The sequence below is a fragment of the Eubalaena glacialis genome, chromosome 7, assembly GCF_028564815.1.
Source record: "Eubalaena glacialis isolate mEubGla1 chromosome 7, mEubGla1.1.hap2.+ XY, whole genome shotgun sequence".
Taxonomy (NCBI): Eukaryota; Metazoa; Chordata; class Mammalia; order Artiodactyla; family Balaenidae; genus Eubalaena; species Eubalaena glacialis.
This window is the reverse complement of record NC_083722.1, coordinates 25,215,579-25,243,503: the sequence shown is the minus strand read 5'-3', so window position 1 is coordinate 25,243,503 and position 27,925 is coordinate 25,215,579. Positions and strand designations below refer to the sequence as shown.

The 27,925-nt window shown below is 43.1% G+C and overlaps 1 protein-coding gene and 2 pseudogenes across 2 annotated transcripts; all 3 read right to left on the bottom strand.

Moving 5' to 3' along the window:
- Nucleotides 1-48: 48 nt before the first annotated feature.
- On the bottom strand, nucleotides 49-17,287 carry LOC133094411 (glutathione S-transferase A2). 2 transcript variants are annotated; one of them, XM_061194967.1, is made up of 7 exons: nucleotides 17,183-17,287; nucleotides 8,274-8,387; nucleotides 6,144-6,195; nucleotides 5,023-5,155; nucleotides 3,221-3,362; nucleotides 1,160-1,291; nucleotides 49-297 (listed from the first exon to the last, which is right to left on the bottom strand). In XM_061194967.1, the coding sequence occupies exons 2-7, from the start codon at nucleotides 8,358-8,360 to the stop codon at nucleotides 175-177; spliced, it is 669 nt and encodes a 222-aa protein (XP_061050950.1). In that variant the 5' UTR covers nucleotides 8,361-8,387; nucleotides 17,183-17,287; the 3' UTR covers nucleotides 49-174. The 2 variants fall into 2 exon arrangements, with proteins under 2 accessions (XP_061050950.1, XP_061050951.1); XM_061194968.1 differs by lacking the exon at nucleotides 17,183-17,287 and adding an exon at nucleotides 11,592-11,660.
- LOC133095684 (max dimerization protein 1-like) lies at nucleotides 12,831-20,318 on the bottom strand (annotated as a pseudogene).
- A 24-nt stretch (nucleotides 20,319-20,342) lies between these two features.
- Nucleotides 20,343-26,372, bottom strand: LOC133095683 (glutathione S-transferase A2-like; annotated as a pseudogene).
- Between the last annotated feature and the right edge of the window lie 1,553 nt (nucleotides 26,373-27,925).

Genomic DNA, 27,925 nt, shown 5'->3' with positions numbered 1-27,925 from the left:
AAAATGGATTGTTCTGCAACTAAATCTGCATTCTAATTAAATTAGCCCTTATACTTTGGAAAATTTATTAGCTTCCCAGTAGCCAGGATCTACATATAGGTAAAGCACTTCACTGTTGGAAAACTTCAATCTCCTGAAGTTTTCCCTGTGTTCTGGGCAGCCATGTCCGCATTATTACATCCTGAAAATCTTCTTTGCTTCTTCCAAATTTTTCTCATCCATGGGAGGCTTCCTCGGGCTGCCAGGCTGCAAAAACTTCTTCACGGCAGGGAGATTGCTGACTCTGGTTTTCAGGGCCTGCAATGCACAAGAGCACAGCTCAGAGTGCAGCCGAAGACCAGCCCCGTCATGAGCACAAACCAGAGACTCTGAGACCCTCCCAGAAAAGGGCCAGCCGAGGCCCCTCCATCAGCACCAGGATAAGGCCGGACACAGACACCTAGTGAGGCAGGAAGATAACAGCATAATAACCTTTTCCCCAGAGATGTCTTAGTTTAAGCCTTCACTCAGCTCAAGTCTTCCTCATGTTCTTCCTACACGTAAATTCTGCAGATTCACCCTGTCGTGCAATCCGAGGAAGAGTAACGTGTCTCACACGACAACACAGGTAAAGGCTCCACGATATCAAGACAGGAATGTATAGGGGAACTGGGCTGGAACTGAAGACAGAAAACATGAAAGGTAGACAATGAGGCCAGTCAGAACCAATCTGCCCTCAGAGAGAGGGAGAGATGGGGAGAGAGAAATGAACTTGTAAGAGAAGGAACAGGAGCTGAGGGGAAGAAATGAGATGGTGGCAGACCTGCACGGACAGACTCACATAAAGAAAGAGGAGGACACATCTGGGAGAGAGGGAAGCAAAGAGGAAATGAGGAAAGAGACTGAAATGGAAGAGGGGCAGAGAGAGGCGCTAAGTCCTGGGTCTCTCTCCTGGAAAAAGGCAAGTCATTCTCCTTGGGGCAGCGGCCATCTCCAATGTCTTCGGCGTGACCAGACTCTTTCCATGCCCCAGACCAAGGCCTTGGAGTGAACTGTGGAGACCTGGGGGCAGTGAGGCTTGGACAGTGTCGGGGACCCTAGCATCACAGTCCCAGGGTCCAGAGAGCAGATGCTGAGGTGGGAGATGTGGGCGGCCCCCAAAGGCTGTGAGAGAGCTCACCTTCAGCAGAGGGAAGTTGGCCAAAAGGCTGGGGTCCAGCTCTTCCACATAGTAGAGAAGTTCAACCAGGTGGATGTCAGCCCTGCTCAGCTTGCTGCCCACAAGGTAGTCTTGTCCATGGCCCTTCAACACCTGGCGAATGGAGGGGTCAGATCAGGAACAAAGGCCCAGGCAGGCTGGGCCCAATGCTCTTCCTCTGTCTCCCCTGCCCCATTTCCCCCTCTGCGCCTCACTGGGCGGGTGTGGACCTTCAGACCTTCTGCTGCCCCCGGATCAGTGAGACGGGCCAGGTGGGTCCCACCTCGCTGTGGCTGCCTTACTTGCTTCCAACATATGCACCGTGTTTCTGTTGACCTCACACCCTAAAGCGTGCAGCTCTGAACTTCATGATGTGGCCCTTCATCCATCTCTCTCTCTCCCCTCCCCCACCTTGGGCAGTGATTCCATCTTCATGACAGCCTTCTACCACCCTAAGCAAATTATTGCAGAGTCTGTATTTCTTCTCTCCTCTTGTCTGCTCTCCTCATTTCCTGGTCTCTCCCTCTGGGACCTGAAATAAACCTGGGTCAACCTGAATTTCCATCTCCCTGACAACATTGACTCTGACTCCTATTCCACCTGTGTCTGTCAATAACACTGTGGAATATGTTATAATTTGCATGCTGAACTGTCTAGGGGTGACAGCACTTAATGCTGTCGACTTACTTTGAAATACTCCCAAAAATAATATGTTTGATCAGAGGAAAAAGGATGGGGAGATACATGATGAAGCAAACATAATAATAAAATACTAATTTTTGATTCTAGGTGGTGGGTATGTATGAGTTGATTGTACATCTCTTTCAACTTTTCTATGTGTTGAATTTTTCATAATAAAATATTGGAAAAAATATATGATGTTTACTTAAAATATTGCAACAATATGAAAATCATAGAGGCAAAAACACACATATCACCACCAAGTAAAGATAATAACATTTTGGCAAATATCCTACCAGACTATGTACGAACATAGAAGTATGGCTAAAAATTAAAGAATATAGGAAGATATCAAATGCTATTTTGTAATATACATTTTTCATTGATGTTATCATGGGGGTCTTTGATTTCTAAATACAGATGTACTTAAACTGCAGTGACTATAGAGGTTTCCACCATGTGAATGTGCCTAAACTATGAGCACCATAAAGCCAGAAGAATGTAGTTTCTGATTACTATTATTCACTCCTTGACTAGGACCTGACACATAAGCAATGAATTAATACTTGTGAAATGAAAGAATGATTTAAATTTTATAAAGATGAGGGTTGGTTAAGCTTTTTATTTTTATGTTAGCCTTCTGCATCTCTTACGATCATTTTTTTTTCAGTTCATGATTCTTGTTTAGCATGATTTCAGGTAGTTTGGCTCTTGAGGTGTTCTCCTCTTACCTTCAAAGAGAAACATTAACTAAGATATATACTAGGTATAATGATGGAACATCATTTCCTTGGTTTTGTATGACTTTCTTCAAAAGTCTGAGAGCCATGTCCTCAAAATTTGTAGATTATTTTTTCCTGAACAACTTTTCCTCTGTCTCTTCCTCCCCACCCCACTGCCCCCATCTCTGTTTAGAAACATCTCATTCATCCCCGAAACAGTACCACATTCTCCTGAAGGGCAGCTGGTCTCATGTCCCCCTACACATGGTACCAGAATATTTTCTGATGCATTGCTGTCATTGTGCTCCTCTTGGATCAAAGCCCCTGCACTGTGTTCTGCAGGATCCATCTACTCCAGGCTCTAGTGTGGCTCTAAGAGTTTCCATAGCCCAAGCTCTAAGTATAAGAATTCCAGATTGGGTCTGAGTAAATCAAAATTTTGCTGAAAAACTATAACTTGGGTAAAACTTGGGTACAATTCTTCCTCATAGTCAATTTTTATAAAATGCCCTAGAGTCAGGGTGCTACATTAGTATTCAGAAAGGCTCACAGAGGTGAAGGTCAATGTCCCTGCAATGCCAAGCACTATTTTTCTTTGTTCTTTGATCTCAGTGCCAAAAATGCTGAACAGTCCACTCACTTTTTCAAATGCAGGAAGATAACGGTTTGTTACACTCTCTTTGATCTGGGTCATCTTGGCATCTTTTTGATCAGGTGGGCACAGTGGCAAATGCATGATCATTTCACCCAGATCTACCACACCCTCTGAATACATATCAATCCTGAAAGACAAAATGACCAAATTGTCAAATGTCTCCTGCGTTAGATTTTACAGTTTAGAATGGGTAAGAATGGGGCATCAAGAGGTGGTAGAGTAAATCACCCCCATTGGGTGCACTTTTCTATGTCAGTCATTTAGTTATGACTTTTCTTAATTTTAACATTTCATTCTAGAGCAAGCCATCGAGGAAGATGTATGCCTAATATTTTTGTTATATACATGACCAAATGTAGGGACAGAGCATATCAGTGACCTGTCCAGAGTCACAGGCATGAGAGAAACGGGTGGAATCACTGCAGGCAACCACTGAGACCACGCCTAGGGTTTGCCATCTCTGCTGTGGTGTGTTCTGTGCACAGTTAGTGTGACGAATTAGTACCACCTCAGTCATGTCCAGAGAGAGCCCTGGCACCACGGACCTAGTCATGTCCCTCTCCCTGTCCCATCCTGTTATACCACCAGGACCATTTAGATGCCCAATATCAGGAGTTCCTCCAACTATTTCCCATAGAATATGGTTCCACAACCCTCTCCACATATTGTTGCCCAACTCTGGCCTTGTTTGCATTTCTCAGGACTCCACCCAAAATATCCCCTGAAATAATGAGTTTCTTCATTTCATTCCTACAGTGCATATTCCAGGTAATTTTGCTGTTTTTCTTCCAAACATGGTTTCCTACAATAGTCTTTTTAAATAAAAGCTTTATTGAAGTATAATTCACATACCAGAATGTCACCCTTTTCAAGTGTAAAATTGTGTGATTTTTCTTTGTAAAGTCACAGAATCCTGTACCATCATCATACTCTAATTCCAAAATATTTTCATCACTTGCAAAAGAGATGCTGAGTGTGTTTTCAGGCATTCAGTATTCTTCCCTCCCTCCAGCTTCTGGCAAACACTAAACTACTTTTGGTTTTACGGATAGCAATGTTCTGCACATGCCAAACAAATGGAATCATACAATATGCATCATTTGTGTCTGGTTTCTTTCTGTAAGAGAATGTTTTCAAGGTTCATCCATGTTGTAACACGGATCAGGACTTCATTCCTTTTCATGGCCAAATAGCATTCCACTGTATGGATGTGCCTGCCTTTGTTCATCCATTCATGGACATTTGTGTTGTTTCCACTTTTTGAATATTATGAACAATAGTGCTATGAACTTTTGTGTACAAGTTTTAGTGTGGTTGTATTTTTAATTCTCTTGAGTATATTCCTAGTAATGGATTGCTGAGTTGTATGGTAACTCTATGTTTAACTTTTTGAGTAACTGCCACATTCCATGATTCAATCATGTGGTCCCATCACAACACAGAGGAGACCCCCCAAATATGGCTGTATTGAATAAATCTGCCTGCTACAAACTGATATTAAAATGTTCCAGATAACCCTGGCATCGTGGGCTCAGTCTCTACAAACCTTTGTCAAGTGGCCAGTCCATATAAAGGGCTGATAAACTAGGTTCCTGGTTATCATTCTTATAATTTCTGAAACGGAAGAATCAACTCGTTTAGATACTTACCTTCTGAGGTTTTATCCTCTAGACACTCAGACACTTTGCCCCTTGTCTCAATCCCTGTGAGCACATCCTGCTCACTCAGGGAAGGACCTAGATCGTTCTTATTAATCATTAATGAAAGAACAAAAAAAAATACCATACAGTGCTCTCTCTTTCATGTCTTTCCCATAGAGGTTGTATTTGGTGGCAATGTAGTTGAGAATGGCTCTGGTCTGCACCAGCTTCATCCCATCAATTTCAACCATTGGCACTTGCTGGAACATCAAACTCCCTTCTTTTGAAAGAAGAAAAGAAATAGAGTGAAATGTTGGATGAATCATACTGTTAAGGTAAACTGAAACATTTTATGTATCAAAATTTTTGTTGAAATGACTGAAGACATAAAAGGAAACAAAAATTTTACCTGGTAAAATTTCAGTGGAAATAGCATTTTGCTTTTAGCTTCCTGTAATCCTTTTTCTTATCAACTTGCCTTTTACTTTTCAATCTATTATCTCAGTTAACTTTTTATTTCCCATTCAGAGCATGGTATGTCCCTTTATTTTATGTGTTTGTCTTCATGGATTTTTAAGAAGAATATAGGAGAAGTTCCACCAGCCAGTTGCCAAGTCAAAAGGGAAATTCTCAAAGTAAGTCTCATGGGGTTCATGGCATTAAGGCCAGTTCGAAGAGAGACTCCTACATAGAGTGTTTTGTATGCTCTTCAAATCCCACCACTGGATAGTGTGCAGGGCAGGCCTGTTTTCCCAACTCCACTGCTGCTGGCCCTTGCTCTTTATCTCCCTCCTCACACCCTCACCTGGACTTCGAACTAATTCAACACCACTTGGTTATTTGAGTCTGCAATATTGCTATGATATTACCTTGTCAAACCTGTCAGAGAAAAGAATTCAAGGCAACTGCTGGGCCTGTTTCTCCCCTCTTCTTTCTAATGCATTTGTTTTCCTTGGGTGGGAGGGCTGTGTGGCATCCTGAACTGATACAGTCACTCACGGTGCAGAAAGGCAGGAAGTGCACAGAGGGCATTCACAGGGCACCAGGGCCGGTTCCTTTAGCAAATACTCAGAGTTCCAGCCCTTCCTAGTCCTGAGTGAGCTGCAAGGCCTGCTCAAGAAGCCCCACCCCTTACCTTTAACCATGCTTCTCCCTCTCCACTGACCCCACTCCCACCATGCACACACATGGCATTGCTGGGGTTGAAGTCTCAACTTAAGATTTCTACTAGATCCTCCCATCAGAGGAATTTAGTTTCTTGGTCTTACCATTTCTTAACTTATCCAAGTCTTCTGGAGTTTTTATAAATATCTCTTCAAACTGGAAAGCAGAAACAGTCAATGAGTTTTTGTTATTTCATTCCATAACATTATTGAACTTGAATGACCAATGTCTGGTGCATACTATGGAGAAGCTAAGATTTCCGAGTTTGGCAGGGTACACAGAGGACAATGATCATGGCCATTTGGAAATTTAGATTAGCGCCACCAAGATAAAAGCATGGGTTGCAGCACATAACTGCTTATTTTGCAGCTTCAATTCTCCTCCACACCGTCTCCACCTCTGTCCATCATTAGGTTGTGATTTGGGAGGGGGAAATCACTGGAGGGAAGGGACTGGAAAGTTCTTCTAGTTATGGAGTTTTAATATCTCTGGAAAGCCCTTCTCTCCTTGTGAAATCAGGACAAGGTATTGAGTGTCCCCCAGCATGCAGTACCCATGGGGCCAGTGACCCCCAAGATGCTGCCACCAGGGGCCTCTGCTGTATATTACCTCCCTCCATTCAACTTTATATTTTAAAAAGGGGTCTTGATGGTGAAAAGTTTGGGAATTGGGAGTTTCTAACTTGCTAAACAGTTTATTGTGGCTCTACATGATCCCATAGGGTCAGACTATACAGACAGTGAGGTGTGTGGGCAACAATTTATAAAGCACCCAGTTCTAGACAACATAGGGGGTGGTGGGTGGTCAGTGTGGGAGGGTGGCTGAGGTAGGATGGGACTTGCTGGTGGGCTGTTGCTTGTGAGGCTGACGGAGATGGGGTTGTGAGGATCAGCCTTTGGACCCAGAGAACCCAGAAGTCCCGACCAAGAGCCTCTGGTAAGCCTTGTCCCACACCCTCCTCAGTCAGGCTGGGCTGGACAAGAGGAGGCCTGGGATGCTCTCAGCATCTCCCCCTACTTCACCTTCTGGTGGTGAACTCATTCTGCCCAGGGGCTCTGAACACAGGGGCTAGGTAAACATGCTGTTAGGAGGCTAAGAGAGCACACTAGAGGTTCCCTTTGCAGGATGCCACCTCACCTGAAACCCTCCTTTACTGCTTGCTCTCCCCTGAGGGACCAGGTCTCCAGAGTCTGTCCATGACTCCCTCCCCAAGAAACCTGCACAGAGTTGCTGTGTCCCTCTGACCTGGGCTGAGAAGTGCTTTTCTCAGTGACACCTCTAGAGGGAAGCACTCAACAGAGTCCCACACTTGCTCCGGAGAATATGTCATTTTAACACTTTAAACTGCTTGGGTGTCCTCCTAGATGCTCGCACCCCTCTTTTAATCACCCACTTACTTGTCTGCATCCTCACTAGAGTGTAAGCTGCCTGAGGGCAGGGACTGTGTCTGTCTAGTTCACCCCCGTATCTGCAGGACCTGACAGGGAACCTAGCACTTCAAGGTGCCCAACAAATTCACTGCTGAGTGAATGCATTAAATCTAACAGGCAGTTTGTTACAATCCGCCCCTCTCTGTATTTCTGGTTTATGTTTTAACTTTAATTACATTTATTTTCTAATATGCATATTTTTGTCTTTTTATTATGGACATTTGTAGCATACAGAAAAATGAACAGCAAATTATGATAATCCTCCTTGTACCCATCAACCAGCTTCAATAATTATCAGCTCAACCCAGTTGTGAGTTATCTATATGCCTACCCCCTCTCCCCTTCATAATAATTTGAAAGAAATCCCAGATATCTTGTATTTCATCTTTAAATAGTTCAGTGTACATTTCTAAAACATTAAAACTATTAAAAATAACCACAATACATTATAACACCTAACACATTAACAATGTTTACTAAATATCAACTGATATTTAATGTTCATGTTTTTAATAGCTGTATAAATGTCATAAATAATATTTTACAATTTTAAAACTCAAAATCCAAATTAGGCCCACACGATGTGATTAGTTTCTTAAATTTACTGTTTATTCTCTCTAATAAGAAGACATTTTAATAACATATTAGGACAAATCTGTTTATCTCTTAATAACTGACAAATCTGTTTTAATGCAAAACTCTTAACAGGTCATTTAGTAAGAAAAGTCCCCTAGCTTATGTGAGAAAAGTACTTTGATACAGTTAATTTAGATTCAACTTCAGATGAACAAACTCAGGACCTACCTCTACTCCAGCTGCAGCCAGGAGCCACCGGATGGCCTCCATTCTGCCCCGTCCATTGAAGTAGTGAAGCTTGGGTTTCCCCGCCATGATGGCAGTCTCCTGGTTTCTCTAAACCTTAATGGATGAATGAATGAATGAGTAAATGAATGAACAAAGAATAAAACCACAGAAGCAAAATGTACTTTATGATATATGGCTGAACAGCACCAACAATGCTGAAGAAGTATTGACCCCCTTTGTCGCAGAGTCGGAAGAGTCCCTGGAATGTCTTCCTTGGCCCAAATTCCCACCCCCGATAGCCAACCTTGGGAAATTGCACCAAGCCATTGTCCAGTCTCCACTGGGTAAAATCTGATTGTCTTGGCAGGCTAAGAGGTGAGTCTGTGGTGAGGATGCATGGTGGGTGGTTAGGGAGCAGAACGACTAGAGAACTAGTATTTATTAAAAACCTCCTAATGGTCCTGACCCAACACTAACCCCTTTGGATGCATTATTTTTTTATAAATTTATTTATTTTATTTATTTATTTTTGGCTGCACTGGGTCTTTGTTGCTGCGCGCGGGCTTTCTCTAGTTGCGGTGGGCGGGGGCTACTCTTCGTTGTGGTGCACGGGCTTCTCATTGCGGTGGCTTCTCTTGTTGCGGAACACGGGCTCCAGGCACGCGGGCTTCAGTAGTTGTGGCACGTGGGCTCAGTAGTTGTGGCTCGCGGGCTCTAGAGCGCAGGCTCAGCAGTTGTGGTGCATGGGCTTCGTTGCTCCGCGGCATGTGGGATTTCCCAGACCAGGGTTCGAACCCGTGTCCCCTGCATTGGCAGGCAGATTCTTAACCACTGTGCCATCAGGGAAGCCCCCCTTTGGATGCATTATATCTTTAATCCTCACAACAGTCTCATGAAATAGTTATTATCTCCATTTTTCCATTAATGAAACAGACGCTCAGAGCTTAAATGACATTCATGGAAATCCACGCCCAGGATTAAAAAGAGGGCAGGGCTGGAACCCACACAGATGCAGGCCCTGGGAGCCTGGGAGGGAGGGGCCTTGGAGCCAGAGGACTTCGCCGACAGTGAGGAGGAGGCTGCAGAGTCTGCCTTCAGCTCCTTGGCTGTTATGCTGCATCTGTTCAAAAGCTGAGACGGGGCTCAGATTTGCTTAACTGTCGCTCAAAAGTTCCTAGTTCTTTCTACAAACACAGGATGCTAATTCCTTCCTATTTTTTTTGGAATTCTACATTACCTCTCTTGGTACATCTTATACCTAGAACAAGGGATGTTGCTGTATTAATTTTACAGCATGGGATGGAACTAAGGTTTGTTCAATGTCTCTCATACACTGGGCATTCTCACAAATTTATTTTCATTTACTCCTACAAAAATCAACTGCAGTGAAGTTTGTCATTGCTCTCATTTTACAGTTGGGGGTACTGAGGTTTCTAGGGTAACTTGCTCAAAGTAGGTGGCAGACCTGGGATTCAAATCCACTTCTATATGAACCCAAGTCTAGGCTTCATTTTTCCATATTCATGTTTTTCAAAATATGCATGACAATCCTTCAGTGGATTGTGAAATAGACCAGTTTTTAAAATAAAGTAGAAGAAAATAGAAAATATCAGAGTGCCTTACATGTTGAAGAGGTAAGCATCGTTCTATGAGTTTTTAGTTTTGTTGCGTGTATGGGCGAAAGAAAGCACATGTGCACACTCATTTGTTCACTGTAATGGTAAGAGATACTTGGGTCTTGTCGGGTGAGTGCAGTTTGAAAGCCCTTGGTCTACAGCAGCCTGCATGAGGAGTGGACATAGCAGGGAACCAGAGAATGAAACTCAGAGGCTTCGACAATGGACAGAACTAGTTAGTTCCATCATGGGTGTGAATGGGAAACACACAGGACTCATTAAAAGCAGGAGTCCCAAAGCCAGGACTTAGGGAGAAACAGTTGCATTTTCTATCCAAATCCCAAGCTCTGTTTTTTTTTTCAAATAATTACTATTTAATATTGGGACAGTACATTTCATATTTCAACCAAAAGACAAAAATGCAGTTTAACTCAAAGGCACAACAATTAAAACACAGAAAATAATGGCATCTCGCAGATGCCTTATTTCTAAATTAAACAAACAAGTACACAAGTTTTGTTCCCTTCACTCCGCCAACGCAAGCCCACAAGCTTTTCCCAAAGTCTTGAGTTTTCGATGCCGTACAGCACCCAGCATCATGGACTTGTGAGGCGCTTGAATGTAGCAATTAAAATGCTTGCGAGGTCTAGCGAATGGCATTCGAAAGGGACCTCAAAGTGCAGATATATCTTTTTCAAACATGTTACAGGCTGAGCTGGCTCTTTGAACGCTATCACTCTGCTTAAATTCAGGAAGCAGGCTTTAAAAATGCAAAAGGCATACAAGTTGTATTTCAGTGCAAATCTTCAGCTGGTAACTGGAAAAGATTCCAACAATAAAAAAGAAAAGTCCTTTGTGTCACCTGCCCCTCCCCGCACCCAAAGCTGAAAGGAAGAGAAAAAGAGAACAAAACAAAAATAGAAGAATTACAGATGACTTTGGAATCATTTAGGAATCACTACTTCCAATTTTAAAAATTTAATACATTAAGAAATCAATAAAAAGAAAAAATAAACGCAAAAGTAATCTTTGTTTCAACGGCTCTTCACGTCTAGAATGAGCTTCCGTGAGAAGCGTGCTTGAACTTTTAGTCGTGGGCAAGGAAGGGGCGCTGAGGACGTGAGGTTGGGGCCGGGGCGACCACAGGCCAGCCGGGGGCACAGGCGCCGCCACTACTGGTTCAGCCAGGGAGCCCTGAAGTTGCGGTGCGGCTGTGGATTTAGGAATGTTCTCATCACTTTGTGACACACGCTCTGTTTCAGCGTCACAGGTTTTACAAATGGTCCAAATTCAATGAAAAAGATTCACCAGAGGCTGAAAACATCGAGTCCTCAAAAATATGAATGCAAAAATAGTAAAGGGAAATGAACCAATTCTGTAGATACCTACATACAAAGTTTCTAGAACATCTATAAAAGCACAGTCATAAGAATTTATTTTCCATTACATTAGTTTATATGAAATGAATAAATAGTATTTATAGATTTAATGTGTCATGTACATATACATGTGCTCTGTTTTAGCTTAAACAAAGATGCTACAAAGTGGGAGACCACTTAAGGGAGAAATCATAACCAAAAAGAAAAATCAGCCTTTTAAACTATTAACCCAAAAGCCTCCTTACAGAAGTTTCTGGGTGTGTCCAAAAATAACCAATAAGGAGAGGAATTCTAGTAACACTGTACCATCCCCTCCCATTCACCTGCAACACAGAGTAGAAATGTGGACTTTTCCTTTCACTGATGTTGCACACTAGCTCAGCTAGCGCCAAAGCTCAGTTATTGCTGAAAGTTAAATAGGAAAATAGATTAGAATTGGACCAAATGTCACTTATTCAGAAAAAAACACAAACGAAAAAAAAGAGGCATAATCAGTTTGTGTTAAGTGGGAAATGGAGATCTCATTTATCTCTGAGGTAGGAAAAAAAAATGTTCCAGAGACAAGGCGCATAACCACCTTGGAGGGGAAATGTGCCTTGGGAGAGCAGGACACAGCACGTTCCCAAGAACAGCGCACAAAAACAGATTGTACCATTCTGTTCGTGCGAACAAACGATGTCGGAACTTTTATTAGCTGTGCCACCCCAAAGACGTGCTCACTAGGTGTCCATTTGAGAGTAAGAAATACTGCTCCCATCCACACGCGGGTCGGGGGCGTCGGCGCGGGGTGTGTGTGAAGGGTGTGTTTTCTGGAGGTATTCCTGCCTGCTCACGGGCGGTGAGGGCCGTGGTTAAGCACTCTTAAATCCCACTTTCAAAGCTGACTTTGAAGTTCTGAGATCAGGATCTCAACTTTAAAAGTTTGTTTCCTTCAGTTTCCTAAGCACAAGACACATTCGGACATCTCTGCTAGGCAAGTCACACAGGAAGCCAGAAAACTTTAAGGAAGGTCTGGTAGACTACACTGGGACAGTAAATAAGAGGGGGGAAATGGCCGAGACGTGAGAAGTGCTTATTCGGTCTAAGAATTCTTGGGTGCTTCAAATTGATTGGAATGTACAGTCTCTCAGAGATGAATTTTTACGGAGAGAAAGAGAGAAGCTAGAGGACGCAATCAGAAACCCACAATCCTGGTCTGTGTCCTCCAACTTCTTAGAGGGACGAGTGGCATTCAGCCACCCCAGGCTGAGCAATAACGGGTCTGTGATGCCTTTCGGTGTCCTGGCTGCACTGACTAGCTCAGCTGTGCCTACCCTACGCCAGCAGGCGCGGGGGCCCGCCCAACCCCATTCAAGATGGGGATGGGGACTTAAATTAAAAAAAGAAAAGAAAAGAAACCCACAATCCTAAGCACTTCCTTGACAACTTTCACACAGCTGCTTTTGGTGACGGTGGAGCACGGAAGCCGACGTGCGAGGGAATTGTGAGCAGGTCCGATAAGCTACCTAATCAGAACCGACGGGGAGGACCACCCGGCCGGCCGCCGAAGCGACCACGCTCTCCTAGAGACCAAGACGCGTCTTGTGACCGTCCTGGAGCTTTCGTCTCTTGATGCTGGAGCTGGAGCAGCCCTCATCACTGCCCAGGCTCTGCATGCTTCCCCGCTCGTCCGAGTCGCTGGCGCTGCTGCTGCTGCAGGCCAGGTCGCCCGTGAGGCAGTCTGTGCTTTCGACGTCCACATCGATCTCTTCCCTGTCGGAGTCGGACGCTCCGAGGAGACGGGAGAGCCTGTGCTGTCCATCCGTATCCTCTCGATGCCCAGCTTCTCCAGCTGCCTCTTCAGGTGTCGCTGCTCTCGCTGAAGCTGGTCTATTTGGTGAATGGCTTTTCTGTCACAATCTTCAAGTGTCTTTATGTGCAATTTGGCTTTTGTGAATAAACTCAACGTAGTGTGTCCATTTGATTCTGTGGACCAAGTGGCACCAGTCCCTTCAACTTTTCCGGGCACAAGCCAGGGTGGGCCCGTCTATTCTTCTCCATTTCACCGTGAGCGGATCTGCTACTGCTGTTATTCTCCTTGGATTTGCTCCTCCGTTTTAAGGCATCTCTGTCCTTGTTATTGTACGGGAACGTGGAGGCATACCATGTTCAGCTTCTCCCTCCCGCCGCTCCAGGCAGTCGGCCGCCTCCAGCAGCACCTGGATGTTCACCCGAACCGCCGCCGCCGTTCTGCACCGGGCGCCGGAGCCCCGGGAACAAGCCCCACTGCCCACCGGCTCGCCGCCGCCCGACACCCTCGCCCCCCTGTGGACCCCGCAGAGCAGGGCTGAGAGAGCCTCCCCGGGGACCACTCTCGCCGGAAGGGGGAGGGGACCGGAGAGCTGGGCACCACCGGCCACCGTGACAGAACCCGGAGAAGAGCAGCCGCTGCCACGGCCGCGGAGTGTTTCTCAAGCTCCGTTTGAAAAACATTAAGATTCTCTTGCAAAATTTCGTTGTTGCGGAGTTTGGGACAAAAATAGACTTCTCTTTACCCAATAAAGATCTCCCTGAAAAGTATGTTATGACTTGATTTTAGATATCAAAATGTTTTCAATATCCACATTTTAAAAAATAAATTTATTTATTTATTTTTGGCTGTGTTGGGTCTTCGTTGCTGCCCGCGGGCTTTTCTCTAGTTGCGGCGAGCGGGAGCTGTTCTTCCTTGCGGTGCGCCGCCTTTTTATTGCAGTGGCTTCTCTTGTTGCGGAGCACGGGCTCTAGTCGCACGGGCTTCAGTAGTTGTGGCACACGGGCTCTAGAGAGCAGGCTCAGCAGTTGTGGCGCACCGGCTTAGTTGCTGCGTGGCATGTGGGATCTTCCTGGACCAGGGCTCGAACCCGTGCCCTCTGAGTTGGCAGGCAGATTCTTAACCACTGCGCCACCAGGGAAGTCCCTACATCCTCATTTTTAATGTAAGGACTCAATGGTCTAACCTTTAGAAAGTAAAGAATCCTTTGGAAACATGCTTAACTCATCTGTCTTGTAATTGGAGATTGTGTACTTTCTTATCACGGGAAATGGAGGTGCTGTGATTCAGCAGAATTCTGTGAAGGGTGCTGCTGTGAACCAGAGGTCACAGGTCCCCCTCACACTAAGCTCCCTTATCCAGTGACTGAGGATCACCTTACAAAAGGAAATGAATTTTTCACTTATGTAATATTTTATCATATGTTCCTTGTAAGCAACTTTCTTCACCTTTCAAATAAGATGTTTCCAAAGGCCTGTTCAAGGCTGGGACAAAGGTGACGTAAACCTCCTGGTCCCCAGAAAATGAGGAACTAGAGAGATTCGATGATTTGCCGTCAGTCACACACGTGTGTTCCTGATTCACACTCAATATCTAGCAACTGTGTCCACCCTCAGGACAACCCCGGGAAACAGCTTCTAATATCCTATTGTCAAGAGAAGGAAACTGAAATTCAAAGAGATAAAGCTACTTTCCTAGCTAACACGTTTTGTGAGCATTAGGGTCGTTTGAAGGTTGGCCGCCGCCCAACCAAGTAATGCTTAGGCAGTCTCTCTGCTGCTCTCTGAGACCCTTGTTTATTAATATTTTCCCCATTCGAAATCCGTTAGCCAACTAACAGTTAAATGGGAAGAAGAGAAGGAAACATCAAATTCACGAGTTCCTTTTTGTTAGCTGATTCTTAAGGGTTTGATATGAGGAAAAATGGACAAAAGTGTGCCTTGTTTTACTCTGACATCCTGAAAATTTACTGTGAGTAAATTGAGCACTAGTATAACTATATTTGACCTTCATAAGCAAGTAGGCTTATCTTCCCTAAAAGGAATGTATCCTGGGATAATTCCAGTGTGAACTAAAGGATCTGTGTCTCTGGGGGTGCTCCTAAGGACAGCGTTTCTTAGCAGAGAGAAGGGAGGCTTAGAGACAAAGCCCAACTCCTTTCCTTTATAAAGTACATAAACCCAGGGGGGGGTTGTCTTATCTCTGTACCTCAATGTTCTCTTTTAAAATATAGTTATATCTATTAGTGAGGATGGTTGAGAAAACTAGATAAGGTATAAAAAATTCATAATAGGGACCAGGAAATCCAATTTCCCTCCTGCTCCCAGTTCCTGGGAGACAGGCGAGTCTGTGAGCACACAGGATAGCCCACGCGTCTTCTTTCTTCTGTCTGTATCTGTCTGTCAGTCTATCTACATCTATCTATCTATCTACCTACCTACCTCTTGACCCATAGCTCCAGTAGGAATGAGATTTTATACATATCCAGACTTTTTTCCAGCCAAGTCATATAATGGCTCCCTTTTTATTTGGCTTGTGTGAAAGATGAGTGATGTTCACTGATTAGTTAACCTGGAATGCAGGAAGTTTTTGGCGAAGATTCAGTGCAGTCTGGCAGAGCAGTGAACACAGCCTTTCGAAACCCCAGGACCGCAGCTAACCCCTGGTTCTGCCCCTGAACCATGCACCCTACCTGCCTTTCCCCTCAGGCCTGGCCCCAGCCCCACTCACTCCCTGATCTGGACAACTTCGGAATCTTGTGGTCCCCCAGCCCCTTTGCATGGGTTCCAGCCATGGCAGTGGGTTCCACCCACTGCTTTTTATAGCAGGAGCTCAGGGTCTCACTGTCAACACTTGATGGAAAAGATCCCTTGTCTCCTACCTCCTGTTTCTTCCCTGGAAATGCAGACGTTTCACTGATCCTTTTTGAACACCTTGTTTCTGGTTGACGTGTAACTGTATTTCCTTCTCTTAACAAGTTTCCTTCAAACTTCCTCAACTAAGACTCATTGGGCAGTTTCCTGTGCTAAGAAATGATGGCTGCTGGGGAACACGATAGGAGCCTGATGTGGTGGCTGCCCTAAAGGGGTTTAAATCTAGTTAGAAAAACAGGTTTGTAGACAACTGATAGCACATAAAGGGCCCGTCAGTGACTTCACTTTAATTGGTTCTACCCAAGAACCATGATTCTCTTAGCCAAGCAGGGCAGAGCAAGGGGAACGGCTGCAGGCTGAGAAAGCAGAGGTTGCTGCTCACCTGCCCAGGTGGCCCCAGCTCCAATGCATCTCAGCCTCCAAGTTAATGACTCTACCCCACGTGTCATGGGATCCAAATGCTGCTGTCTGTAGCATCTTGCAAAGTGCTTCTCCTCATTGCTGTATCCATATCTTCTCTTTTCAGTCTCAGGTACTATAATTCTCCCGTGAATTCATCCTGCCCTGGACAGCTCTAGGACTTTCACGGGATCTCACTGAACCTCTCCTGTCTAAGGCCTTTGTTTTTTCCCCCCAACATTAATACTTATAACAGTGCATTGTTCACGCCTACATTCCAATTTGAATGACTTGTACCTTCTAGCCAGGTGGATTTCTGTACTTTTTAAAAGCTAATTCTCTGCTCCCGTATTATCTAGTTTTCCCATCAAGACTTCCTTTGGAGGTTTGCCATGAGTTGCTTGAATCCCAGAGAGAGAAGGGGAATTGCCACAGCCCACTCTGATTTTCTGTTGACATTCAGACTTATTCCCATTTTAGTGAATCTTAATTTTGATTTTTCACAGCCCATACAGTATTACAGCATCACAATTTGCACTTGTTGTGAACTGACTACTTCTACAGAGAAAGTTACCCCAGCATAAACACCTACACTCTCTCACACACTGGTCATATTCGCCGATTGTCTAAAATGCTATCATTCTTTTTCCCCCTCATATCATTAATTTTTCTCAGATCTAAATTCTCATGCCTAGGTTTCTAAATTCTTCGTTTTTACGTTTCTGTAATGATGTATCGAACAGCAATGGACTAAAACTGTCCCCTAAGCACAGCAAGAAGGCACAATGTGAGTATAAAACAGTTTTTCTTGTGCTATGAGCACACTATACAGATGTATAAAATCAGTACGTACCTTATGAAAGTCTGTCTCCCACTTGGCTCAGCACCTCAGTGCCAAGTCCACATGTGTTTATAAGCTGTTGTTACAGTTGACTGAACTCCTCCTCTCTGAAGCAGGGAGAGTCCGGTTAGGGAAAAGCCCCTCCCACAGCATTCAGGGCCACTGGTTCCAAGCTAGATTTAAAAAAAGAAAAATGATGAGTCATTCCCTTATCATGATACAACTGGTTAATACCTTTTCAAGGTCGGCAATTAAAAATTAAATACAAAATTTCAGGTTGATTGGACACTTTCTGCCAGTGAGTGAAGTATTGAAGTATGGTTTTTTTTTCCTTCAGTTTTTTTTTAAACCTTTTTTTTTTTAATTGAAGTTAATTTACAATGTTGTATTGGTTTCAGGTGTACAGCAAAGTGATTCAGTTATACATATTTACATATATATACATATATTCTTTCTCAGATTCTTTTCCCTTATAAGTTACTACAAAATATTGAGAGAAGTTCCCTGTGCTATACAGTACATCCTTGTTGGTTATCTATTTTATATATAGTAGTGTGTATATGTTACTCCCAAACTCCTAATTTATCCCTCCCCAACATTTCCCCTTTGGTAACCATAAGTTGTTTTTTTTTTCTAGGTCTGGGGATCTATTTCTGTTTTGTAAATATGTTCATTTGTATCTTTTTTTTTTTTTTTAGATTCCACATATAAGCAATATATTATCATATGACATTTGTCTTTCTCTTACTTCACTTAATACGATAATCTCTGGGTCCATCCACGTTGCTGCAAATGGCATTATTTCATTTTTTTTTTACATAATAAATTTTATTTTATTTTATTATTTTTTTTTATTGAGGTATAGTTGTTTTACAATGTTGTGTTAGTTTCTACTGTACAGCAAAGTGGAGTTCCCTGTGCTCTGCAGCAGGTTCTCATTCGTTACCTATTTTATACATATTAGTGTATATATGTCAATCCCAATCTCCCAATTCATCCCACCCTCCCTTTTCCCCCTTGGTGTCCATACGTTTGTTCTCTACATCTGTGTCTCTATTTCTGCCTTGCAAACAGGTTCATCTGTACCATTTTTCTAGATTCCACATATATGCGTTAATATATGGTATTTGTTTTTCTCTTTCTGACCTACTTCACTCTGTATGACAGTCTATAGGTCCATCCATGTCTCTACAAATGGCCCCATCTTGTTCATTTTTATGGCTGAGTAATATTCTGTTGTGTATATGTACCACATCTTCTTTATCCATTCATCTGTTGATGGACATTTAGGTTGCTACCATGTCTTCGCTATTTTAAATAGTGTTCCCATAAACGTGACATTTTTTTGTTTTTTTTCTGTGTTGGGTCTTCGTTGCTGCGGGCGGGCTTTCTCTAGTTGTGGCGAGTGGGGGCTACTTGGGCTTTTCATTGAGGAGGCTTCTCAATAAAGAAGCCTTCTGCTGCCCCTGAATCAGTAAGATGGGCCAAGTGGGTCCCTGGTGTTCCCTCCTCATCCTCACTGGAAGCCCGGCCACCATTTCTTTGTCTGTGCCCACCTCACTCTGGCTGCCTTACTTGCTTCTTCCCCTGGGCCAAGGGCTTAGCACTGTCTGCACCGTGTTTCTGTTGCCCCACACCCTAAAGTGTGCAGCCCTGGGCTTCATGACATGGCCCTTCACACCTTTCTCATCTTTCTCCCTTGGGCGGTGACTCCAACTTCTTGACAGTCTTCTTCAACCCTGAGAAAACTATTTCAGAGTCTACATTTCTCCTCTTTTCTGCTTCCTGATTTCCTGGTTTCTCTCTCTGGGACCTGAAATAAACCTGGATCAACTTGAACTCCCATCTCCCTGACTCCTAACTTGCACTCCATGCTTGCACTCCTAACTTGCAGCATGGTACGATCCACATGCTGTAATGTCTGGGAATGAACTTCCCTGATGACTTAAAGTCACTTTGTAATCTATCCAAAATAATACGTTTGATTGACAGAACAAGAATGGAGAGATAATGACATATGATAATGGAAAACAAAGCTTTTTGGTATACATGTGGTGGGTTCATATGAGTTCATTTTATACATCTTTAAACTTTTCTGCATGTATGAAACTTTTTATAATAATATGTTAGGGAAATATGTGATATTTATTAAAATATTCCACCAATCTGGAAATCATAAAGTACAAAGAGAAAAAACACACACAGCACCACCAACTAAAGATAATAACATTTTAGCAAATACACTTTCAGCTTATGTATACATATAGAAGTATGGACAAATGGATAATTATTTGGAAAAGAATATAATAACATCAAAACGTATTCTGTAATAGGGAATTCCCTGGTAGTTCAGTGGTTAGGACTCCATGCTTCCACTGCAGGGGGCAAGGGTTCGATCCCTGGTTGGGGAACTAAGATCCCGCAAGCCGTGCAGTACAGCCAAACAAACAAACAAAAAAATAAACGTATTTTGTAATATATAATTTTTACTTATGTTGTCATGGGGCCCTTTGTTTTCAAAGTATAGTTGTACTCAAACTGCAATCACTGAAGAGCTTATCATCATGTGAAAGTTCCATAAATTCTTAGCACCACAAGGGCCAGGAGGGTGTGCTTTGTGATTACTGTTAAATTCTTCGCTCCTTGAATATCATGGCTGGACATGCAAGCAATGAATTAGCATTTGCTGAATAAATGAAAGAATGACGCTATGCTTTATAAAGATGTGGGTGTTGGTGTTAATCTTTTTATTTATATGTAAGCCTCCTGAATCTCTTTAAGTCATTTATTTGTTTGTTTGTTTGGTTCATGATTTTTGTTTTGCATGACTTCAGGTAGTTTTGATCTTGAGGTGTTCTCCTCTTACCTTCAAAGAGAAACATTAACTAAGATATATACTAGGTATAATGATGGAACATCATTTCCTTGGTTTTGTATGACTTTCTTCAAAAGTCTGAGAGCCATGTCCTCAAAATTTGTAGATTATTTTTTCCTGAACAACTTTTCCTCTGTCTCTTCCTCCCCACCCCACTGCCCCCATCTCTGTTTAGAAACATCTCATTCATCCCCGAAACAGTACCACATTCTCCTGAAGGGCAGCTGGTCTCATGTCCCCCTCCACATGGTACCAGAATATTTTCTGATGCATTGTTGTCATTGTGCTCCTCTTGGATCAAAGCCCCTGCACTGTGTTCTGCAGGATCCATCTACTCCAGGCTCCAGTGTGGCTCTCAGAGCTTCTACAGCCCAAGCTCTAAGTACAACCACGAAATTCAATCAAGTAGAGAATTCCAGATTGGGTCTAAGTAAATCAAAATTTTGCTGAAAAATTACAACTTGGGTAAAACTGGTACAATTCCTCCTCATAGTCGATTTTTATAAAATACCTTGAGAATCAGGATGTTACATTAGTGTTCAGAAATACTCACAGAGGTGAAGGTCAATGCCCCTGCAATGCCAGGCACTATTTTTCTTGGTCCTCTGATCTCAGTGCCAAAAATATTAAACAGTCCACTTACTTTTTCAAATGCAGGGAGGTAGCAGTTTGTTGTTCTTTCTCGGATCAGGGTCATCTTGACATCCTTTTGATCAGGTGGGTTCACTGGCAAAAGCATGATCATCTCACCCAAATCTGTCACACCTTCTGAATACATATCAATCCTGAAAAACAAAATGACCAAATTGTCAAATGTCTCCTGCCTTAGATTTTATAGTTTAAGAATGGATAAGAGTGGGGCATCAGGAGGTGATAAAAGTAATTCTCCTCCACTGGGTGCATTTTTCTATGCCAGTCATTCAGTTATGAGTTTTATTAATTTTAACATTTCATTCTAGAACAAGCCATTAAGGTAGACATATGTCTAATATTTTGGTTATACACATGATCAAATATAGGGACAAAGCACACCGGTGACCCATCCAGAGTCAGAGGCAAGAGAGAAATGGGTGAATCACTACAGGTAACCACTGAGACCACACATAGGGTTTGCCATGTCTGTTGTGGTGTGTTCTGTGCACAGTGTGATGCATTAATGCCACCTCAGTCATGTCCAGAGAGAGTCCTGGCACCACAGTCCCAGTCACATCCCTCTCCCTGTCCCATCCTGTTATACCACCAGGACCATTTAGATGCCCAATATCAGGAGTTCCTCCAACTATTTCTCACAGAACATGGCTCAACAACCCTCTCCACATACGGTTGCCTGGCTCTGGCCTTGTTTGCATTTCTCAAGACTCCACCCAAAATATATCGTGAGGGGATTTCCCTGGTGGTTCAGTGGTAAAGAATCCGCCTTACAATGTAGAGGGCGCGGTTTGATCTGTGGCCAGGGAACTAAGATCCCACATGTGGAGGGGCAACTAAGCCCGAGCGCAACAACTAGAGAGAGAAAACCTGCACGTCACAACGAAAGATCCTGTGTGCCACAACTAAGACCTGATGCAGCCAAAAATAAAATAAAATAAATAAATAAGTAATAAATAAATCTTCAAAAAAACCCAAAATATATCGTGAGATAGTGCAATTCTCCACACAGTTTCAACAACGTATATTCCCAGTGATTTTTTGTTTTTGTTCCAAACAGGGCTTCCTACAGGAGTTTTTTAAAGTAAAACTTTATTGAAGTATATTTACATGGCATCATTTTCATCCTTTAAATTATACTATCATTCTAAAACCATCACCACATTCCAATTCCAGAACATTATTTTTATCATTTTATCCAAAAGGAAATCCAGTACCCTTGACAGTCACTCTCCAATTCCTCCACATTCCAGCCCCAGGTAACCACTCAACTACTTTCTATTTCTATGGATTTGAACATCTGGACATTTCATACATTTGGAATCATACAGTATGTGGCCTTTTGTGTCCGGTGTTTTTCATTTAGTATTTTTCAAAGTTCATTCATGTTGTCACATGCCTCAGTACTTTACTCTTGCTCATGGCTAAAAATACTCCATTGTATGGATGTACCACCCTTTGTTCATCAATTCATCAGTTGTTGGACATTTTGTTTGCTTCCACTTTTTGAATATTATGAACAACATTGCTATGCACTTTTGTGTACAAGTTTTAGTGTGGATGTATTTTTGACTCTCCTGGGTGTATACTTAGAAGTGGAATTGCTGAGTCATATGGTAACTATATGTTTAACTTTCTGAGTAACTGCTCACGGTTCCTTACATGATTTTAATATCAGTCGTGTGGTCCCATCACAACAGAGAACAAATTTCCCTCAAATATGCTTGTATTGAATAAATCTGGCTGCTTCAGACTTACAGTAAAATGTTCCAGATAATCCTGGCATCTTGAGGACCAGCCTTTGTTAACTCTGTCAAGTGGCCAGTCCATATAAAGGACTGATAAATTTGGTTCCTGGTCATCATTCTAAAATTTCTGAAACTTAATTCCTTTAGATCCTTCCCTTTCCAGTCTTTATCCTCTAGACACTCAGACACTTTGTCCCTTGTCTCTAGCTGTTGGTGGGTGTCCAGCCTGAGCTCCTGGAGTCATGGTTCCAGCATCCTCCTGGCTTTATAGTTCATCCGTGTTTGGAAACCTCTGTCACTGTACTATATCCATGGACCACATCCTCTTTTATAAGCTCTTGATTCCACTCCAAGTTCCACTCTTCCCTCATCCTCATAGGTCTCTGCTGTACTCAGCTATACCCACTAAGGTCTATACTGCTGTCGGTCATGATCCCTGTGAGCTCACTCAGGGAAGGACCTAGATCGTTCCTATTAATCATTGATGAAAGAAGAGAAAAAGTACTGTACAGGGCTCTCTCTTTCATGTCTTTCCCATAGAGGTCGTATTTGGTGGCAATGTAGTTGAGAATGGCTCTGGTCTGCACCAGCTTCATCCCATCAATTTCAACCATGGGCATTTGCTGGAACATCAAACTCCCTTCTTTTGCAAGAAGAAAAGAAATAGAGTGAAGTATTTGATGAATTACACCCTTCTAGGATGAAAAAATGTTGAAATAACTGCAGATATAAAATGAAACACTGAAATGATCTGGTGCGCTTAAGCAGGATGGCATTTTGGTTTTAGCTTCTATAGTCCTTCTTTTTCTTATCAATCTGCCTTTTACTTTTTAACTTATTATTTTATTTCTCTTTTTATTTCCCATTCAGATACATGGGAGGTCCCCTTTAATTCTGTGTCAATTTGTCTTCACAGATATTTTAGAAAGAAGTTGGAAGAAGCTGCAATAGGTTGCCATTTCAAATGGGAAGTTCTCAAGTAAGTCTCACATCATATAAGGCAGGTTTTGAGAGATTTCTACGTGGAGGTCCCTTTCCCTGCTCACCGAGTCTGCAATATTGCTAGGATGTTACCTTGTCAAACTTGCCAGAGAAAAGAATTCAAGGCAACTGCTGGGCCTGTTTCTCCCCTCTTCTTTCTAATGCATTTGTTTTCCTTGGGTGGGAGGGTTGTGTGGCATCCTGAACTGATACAGTCACTCACGGTGCAGAAAGGCAGGGAGTGCACAACGAGGGCATTCACAGGGCACCAGGGCCGGTTCCTTTAGCAAATACTCAGAGTTCCAGCCCTTCCTAGTACTGAGTGAGCTGCAAGACCTGCTCAAGGAGCCCCACCCCTTACCTTTAACCCCACTTCTCCCTCTCCACTGACCCCACTCCCACCATGCACACACATGGCATTACTGGGGTTCAAACCTCAACTTATGACTTCTACTAGATCCTCCCATCAGAGGAATTTAGTTTCTTGGTCTTACCATTTCTTAACTTATCCAAGTCTTCTGAAGTTTCCATAAATATCTCTTCAAACTGGAAAGCAGAAATAGTCAGTGAATTTTTATTATTTCATTCCACATCATTACTGAGCATGCATTCCACAGCATTTTTGTTATTTCATTCCACAGCATGGCCTCTGTCTGGTGCAGACTATGGAGACTGTAGGATTTCTGAGTTTGGCAGGGTACACAGAGGACAATGATCACTGCCATTTGGAAATTTAGATTAGAGCCACCAAGATAAAAGCATGGGTTGCAGCATGTAGCTGTTTATTTTGCAAGTTCAATTCACCTCCACCCTGTCTCCACCTCTGTCAGTGATTAGGTAGTGATTTGGGAGGGGGATATCACTGGAGGGAAGGGACTGGGAAGTTCTTCTAGTTATGGAGTTTTAATATCTCTGGAAAGACTTTCTCTCCCTGTGAGATCAGGACAGGGTATTGGGTGTCCCCCAGCATGGGGTATCCATGGGGCCACTGACCCCCAAGATGCTACCACCAGGGACCTCTGCTGTATATTACCTCCCTCCATTCAATTTTATATTTTGAAAAGGGGTCTTGATGGTGAAAAGTTTGAGAATTGGGGGTTTCTAACTTGCTCAGTGGAACAGTTTATTGTAGCTCTACGTGATCCCACAGGGTCAGACTATACAGAGAGTGAGGTGTGTGGGCAACAATTTATAAAGCACCCAGTTCAAGACAACATGAGGGATGGTGGGTGGTCACTGTGGGAGGGTGGCCGAGGTAGGATGGGACTTGCTGGTGTGATGTTGCTTGTGAGACCGATGGAGATGGGGTTGTGAGGATCAGCCTCTGGGCCCAGAGAACCCAGAAGTCCCGACCAAGAGCCTCTGGTAAGCCTTGCCCCACACCCTCCTCAGTCAGGCTGGGCTGAAGAAGAGGAGGCCTGGGATCCTCTCAAAATCCCCCCCTACTTCAGCCTCCTGTGCTGAACTCATCCTGCCTGGGGGCTCTGAACACATCCTTGAACCCCAAAGCTGGACCACAGCGAAAACTGTGGGTTGCTGATTTATAGAAATTAAACAACCTAAACTGGCACTGTTTGAATTTTTATGTACTTGTTTCTTCATGAACTTGATAACGGACAAGGCTAACGTCCCGTGCATTCATGAAGCAATCGAGAAAGTGTAATCCCGAGGCTTAGGTAAACATGTTGTTAGGAGGCTAAGAGAGCACACTAGAGGTTCCCTTTGCAGGACAACACCTCACCTGAAACCCTCCTTTACTGCTTGCTCTCCCCTGAGGGACCAGATCTCTGGAGTCTATCCATGACTCCCTCCCCAGGAAACCCGCACAGAGTTGCTATGTCCTTCTGACCTGAGTTAAGAAGTGCTTTTCTCAGTGACACCTCTAGAGGGAAGCACTCAACAGAGTCCCACATGTGCTCCTGGGAATATGGCATTTTAACACTGTAAAGTGCTTGGGTGTCCTCCTAGATGCTTGCACCCCTCTTTTAATCACCTACTTACTTGTCTGCATCCTCACTAGAGTGTAAGCTGCCTGAGGGCAGGGACTGTGTCTGTCTCATTCATTTCTGTATCCCCAGAACTTAGTACAGAGCTTGGTACTAAAGGTGCCCCCCCGCCAAATCATTGCTGAGTGAATATATTAAATCTTTAACAGATGGTTTGTTACAGTTGGCTCATTCCCATATTTGTGATTATATCAACTTTAACTACATTTATTTTCTAATATTATATACATTTATCCTTTTATTGTGGAAATTTCTAGCATGTACAAAAATAAAAATAAAAGTACAGTGGTTCTCATACCCTTCATACAGCTTTAATAATTATCAACTCAAGCCAATCTTGTGTCATCTATATGCCCATCCACCCTCCCCTTCTTGTAAAAATGGAAGAAGATCCTAGATAGCATATCATTTCATCCTTATATACTTGATGCATATTTCTAAAACGTAAGAACTATTTTGAACATAAACACAATAATAAACCTAAAATTACACCTAAAATATTAACAATAGTTCTTTAATAACTTATGCTCAATCAACAATCAAGTTTCCACTTGTTGTATGTGTCACAAATAATATTTACAGTTTGTTGAAATGAAATCCAAGTAAGGTTCATGCAATTGGATTAGTTGATGTTTCTTTTGTTTCCTTTAAAATTGAAAAAAAAATTGTTTTCCTGCTCTTCCATGGGCAGGATTATTTACATATTCCTTTGGTCAAATCAGTCCATCTCTTTTTTAATGTGCAGCTATTTTTAGGTAATGAAAAATCATCCTCAGCTCCTCAAGTGTGGAAGTCTCCTAGCTTATACGAGAAAAGCACTTTGATAGTCAATTTAGATCCAAGTTAAGAGGACTTATCTCCACTCCAGCTGCAGCCAGGAGCCACCGGATGGCCACCATCCTGCCTCATGCGTTGACATAGTGAAGCTTGGGCTTTCCTGCCATGATAGCAGTCCCTCAGTTACCGTGAAGCTGGATGAATCAGACTACAGAAACAAACTGCACTTCATAACGTACGTTCGAACAGAAGGGGTAGTGTCTGCCTTCTTCATGGCGGCATTGGAGGGGTCCCATGTCGTTCTTCCTTGGACCAAATTCTCACCTATCAGTGGGCATCATTGTGAAATTGCACCAAACCAAGTCTCAGATTGCATCTGTCCTCACTCTGAGGACATAAACAGAGCAGCTTTGTTCTTACACAGCTGTCACCTTGGGCCTGTGAGGGGCTTTGAAACCAGAAAACTTCACTGACAGACAGGAGCAGGGAGCAGCGTCAGTCTTTGGCTGCCATTATGCACTTGCTCAAAAGCATTAACTGGGGCTGAATCCTGCCTTGACTGTCCCCAAACCCTTCTAAATTCTCTCCACAGAAGAGGAAGCTCATTCCTTTTTTTCTATTGGAATTCTATATTTTTTCACTGCTGGGTGAATTTTATTTTACCATCTAGAGAAAGAGATGTTAGTACATTACCTTTATTGTATATGGAAAGGAACTAACATATGTTTAGTGTCTACCACATAGTGGGCATTTCTCATTTTTATCCTCGTTTCATCTTCATAAAAATTACTTGAGGTAAATTCTGTTATTATTCTAAGTTTACAGTTGAGGATTTTGATGTCTCTAGAGGTTAAGCGACTAGCCTAAAGCAAGTGGGGAACCTATTCAAATGCACTTTTATTTGACACCAATGTCTTGGAACTTCTCCATACCAGTGTTGGCCAACTATGGGTTGTGGCCCATTGTGGACTGTGAAATCAACACAGCGGGTTCTGACTACCATTTTTCAATTGCAATTTAATAGTAAATACCAGGGTGTATCATACATAGTAAGGCTAAGTACTTTTTGCTAAAACTTTCATTTTAGTTACAGTTATGTTGTGTGTGAGTGTCTGTAACAGAGAAGACCAAGCCTGGCCCAGGTTAGGAATGCAAACCCATGGGTCAAAATATCTGTGTTAACAAAAATTGGGCAAGCTGGAAACTGTTAGGTGAGCCAACATAGGTTGTGAAAGAATTCACAGAAATATTAGCAAGGAGAGAAAAGAGAGTTTTTATTTACTTTCCAAGGGAGGAAAGGGGCCAGACACATAGAGTGGCATTGGCACCGAAGGGTGGGAGTTTGAGTCTTTTATTGGGCTTCAAAGGGCAAGGTGCAGGAAAAGGGTGTGGGTTTATGTCTATTCTGGTCCACAGCAGTACCCAGGCTGGCTGTGTCTCTACAGGATGTGGTTTTTCAGGGAATAGACTTGCAGTCTTCAGTAATTTTCCAGTTCTTGGGTGTCTGAAAGAGATTTATAGTGGCCCTTGACAGGCACGACTCTATTGTGAACAATGTTAGATGGGTTTACAGAAACCAAAAACCAAAACCAGGGACTTCCCTGGCTGTCCAGTGGTTAAGACTTCACCTTCCAATGCAGGGGGTGCAGGTTCAATCCCTGGTCGGGGAGCTAAGATCCCACATGCCTGCCGGCCAAAAAACCAAAACATAAAACAGAAG

What these genes read in the sequence shown, in the direction of transcription:
- LOC133094411 (XM_061194967.1), bottom strand. Translation starts at nt 8,360, where the DNA reads ATGGCGGGGAAACCCAAGCTTCACTACTTCAATGGACGGGGCAGAATG. An exon ending in TGGCTGCAGCTGGAGTAGAG is followed by an intron (nt 6,196 to 8,273) that starts GTAGGTCCTGAG and finishes TCTGCTTTCCAG; the next exon opens with TTTGAAGAGATATTTATAAA. An exon ending in CCAACTTCCCTCTGCTGAAG is followed by an intron (nt 298 to 1,159) that starts GTGAGCTCTCTC and finishes TGTGCATTGCAG; the next exon opens with GCCCTGAAAACCAGAGTCAG.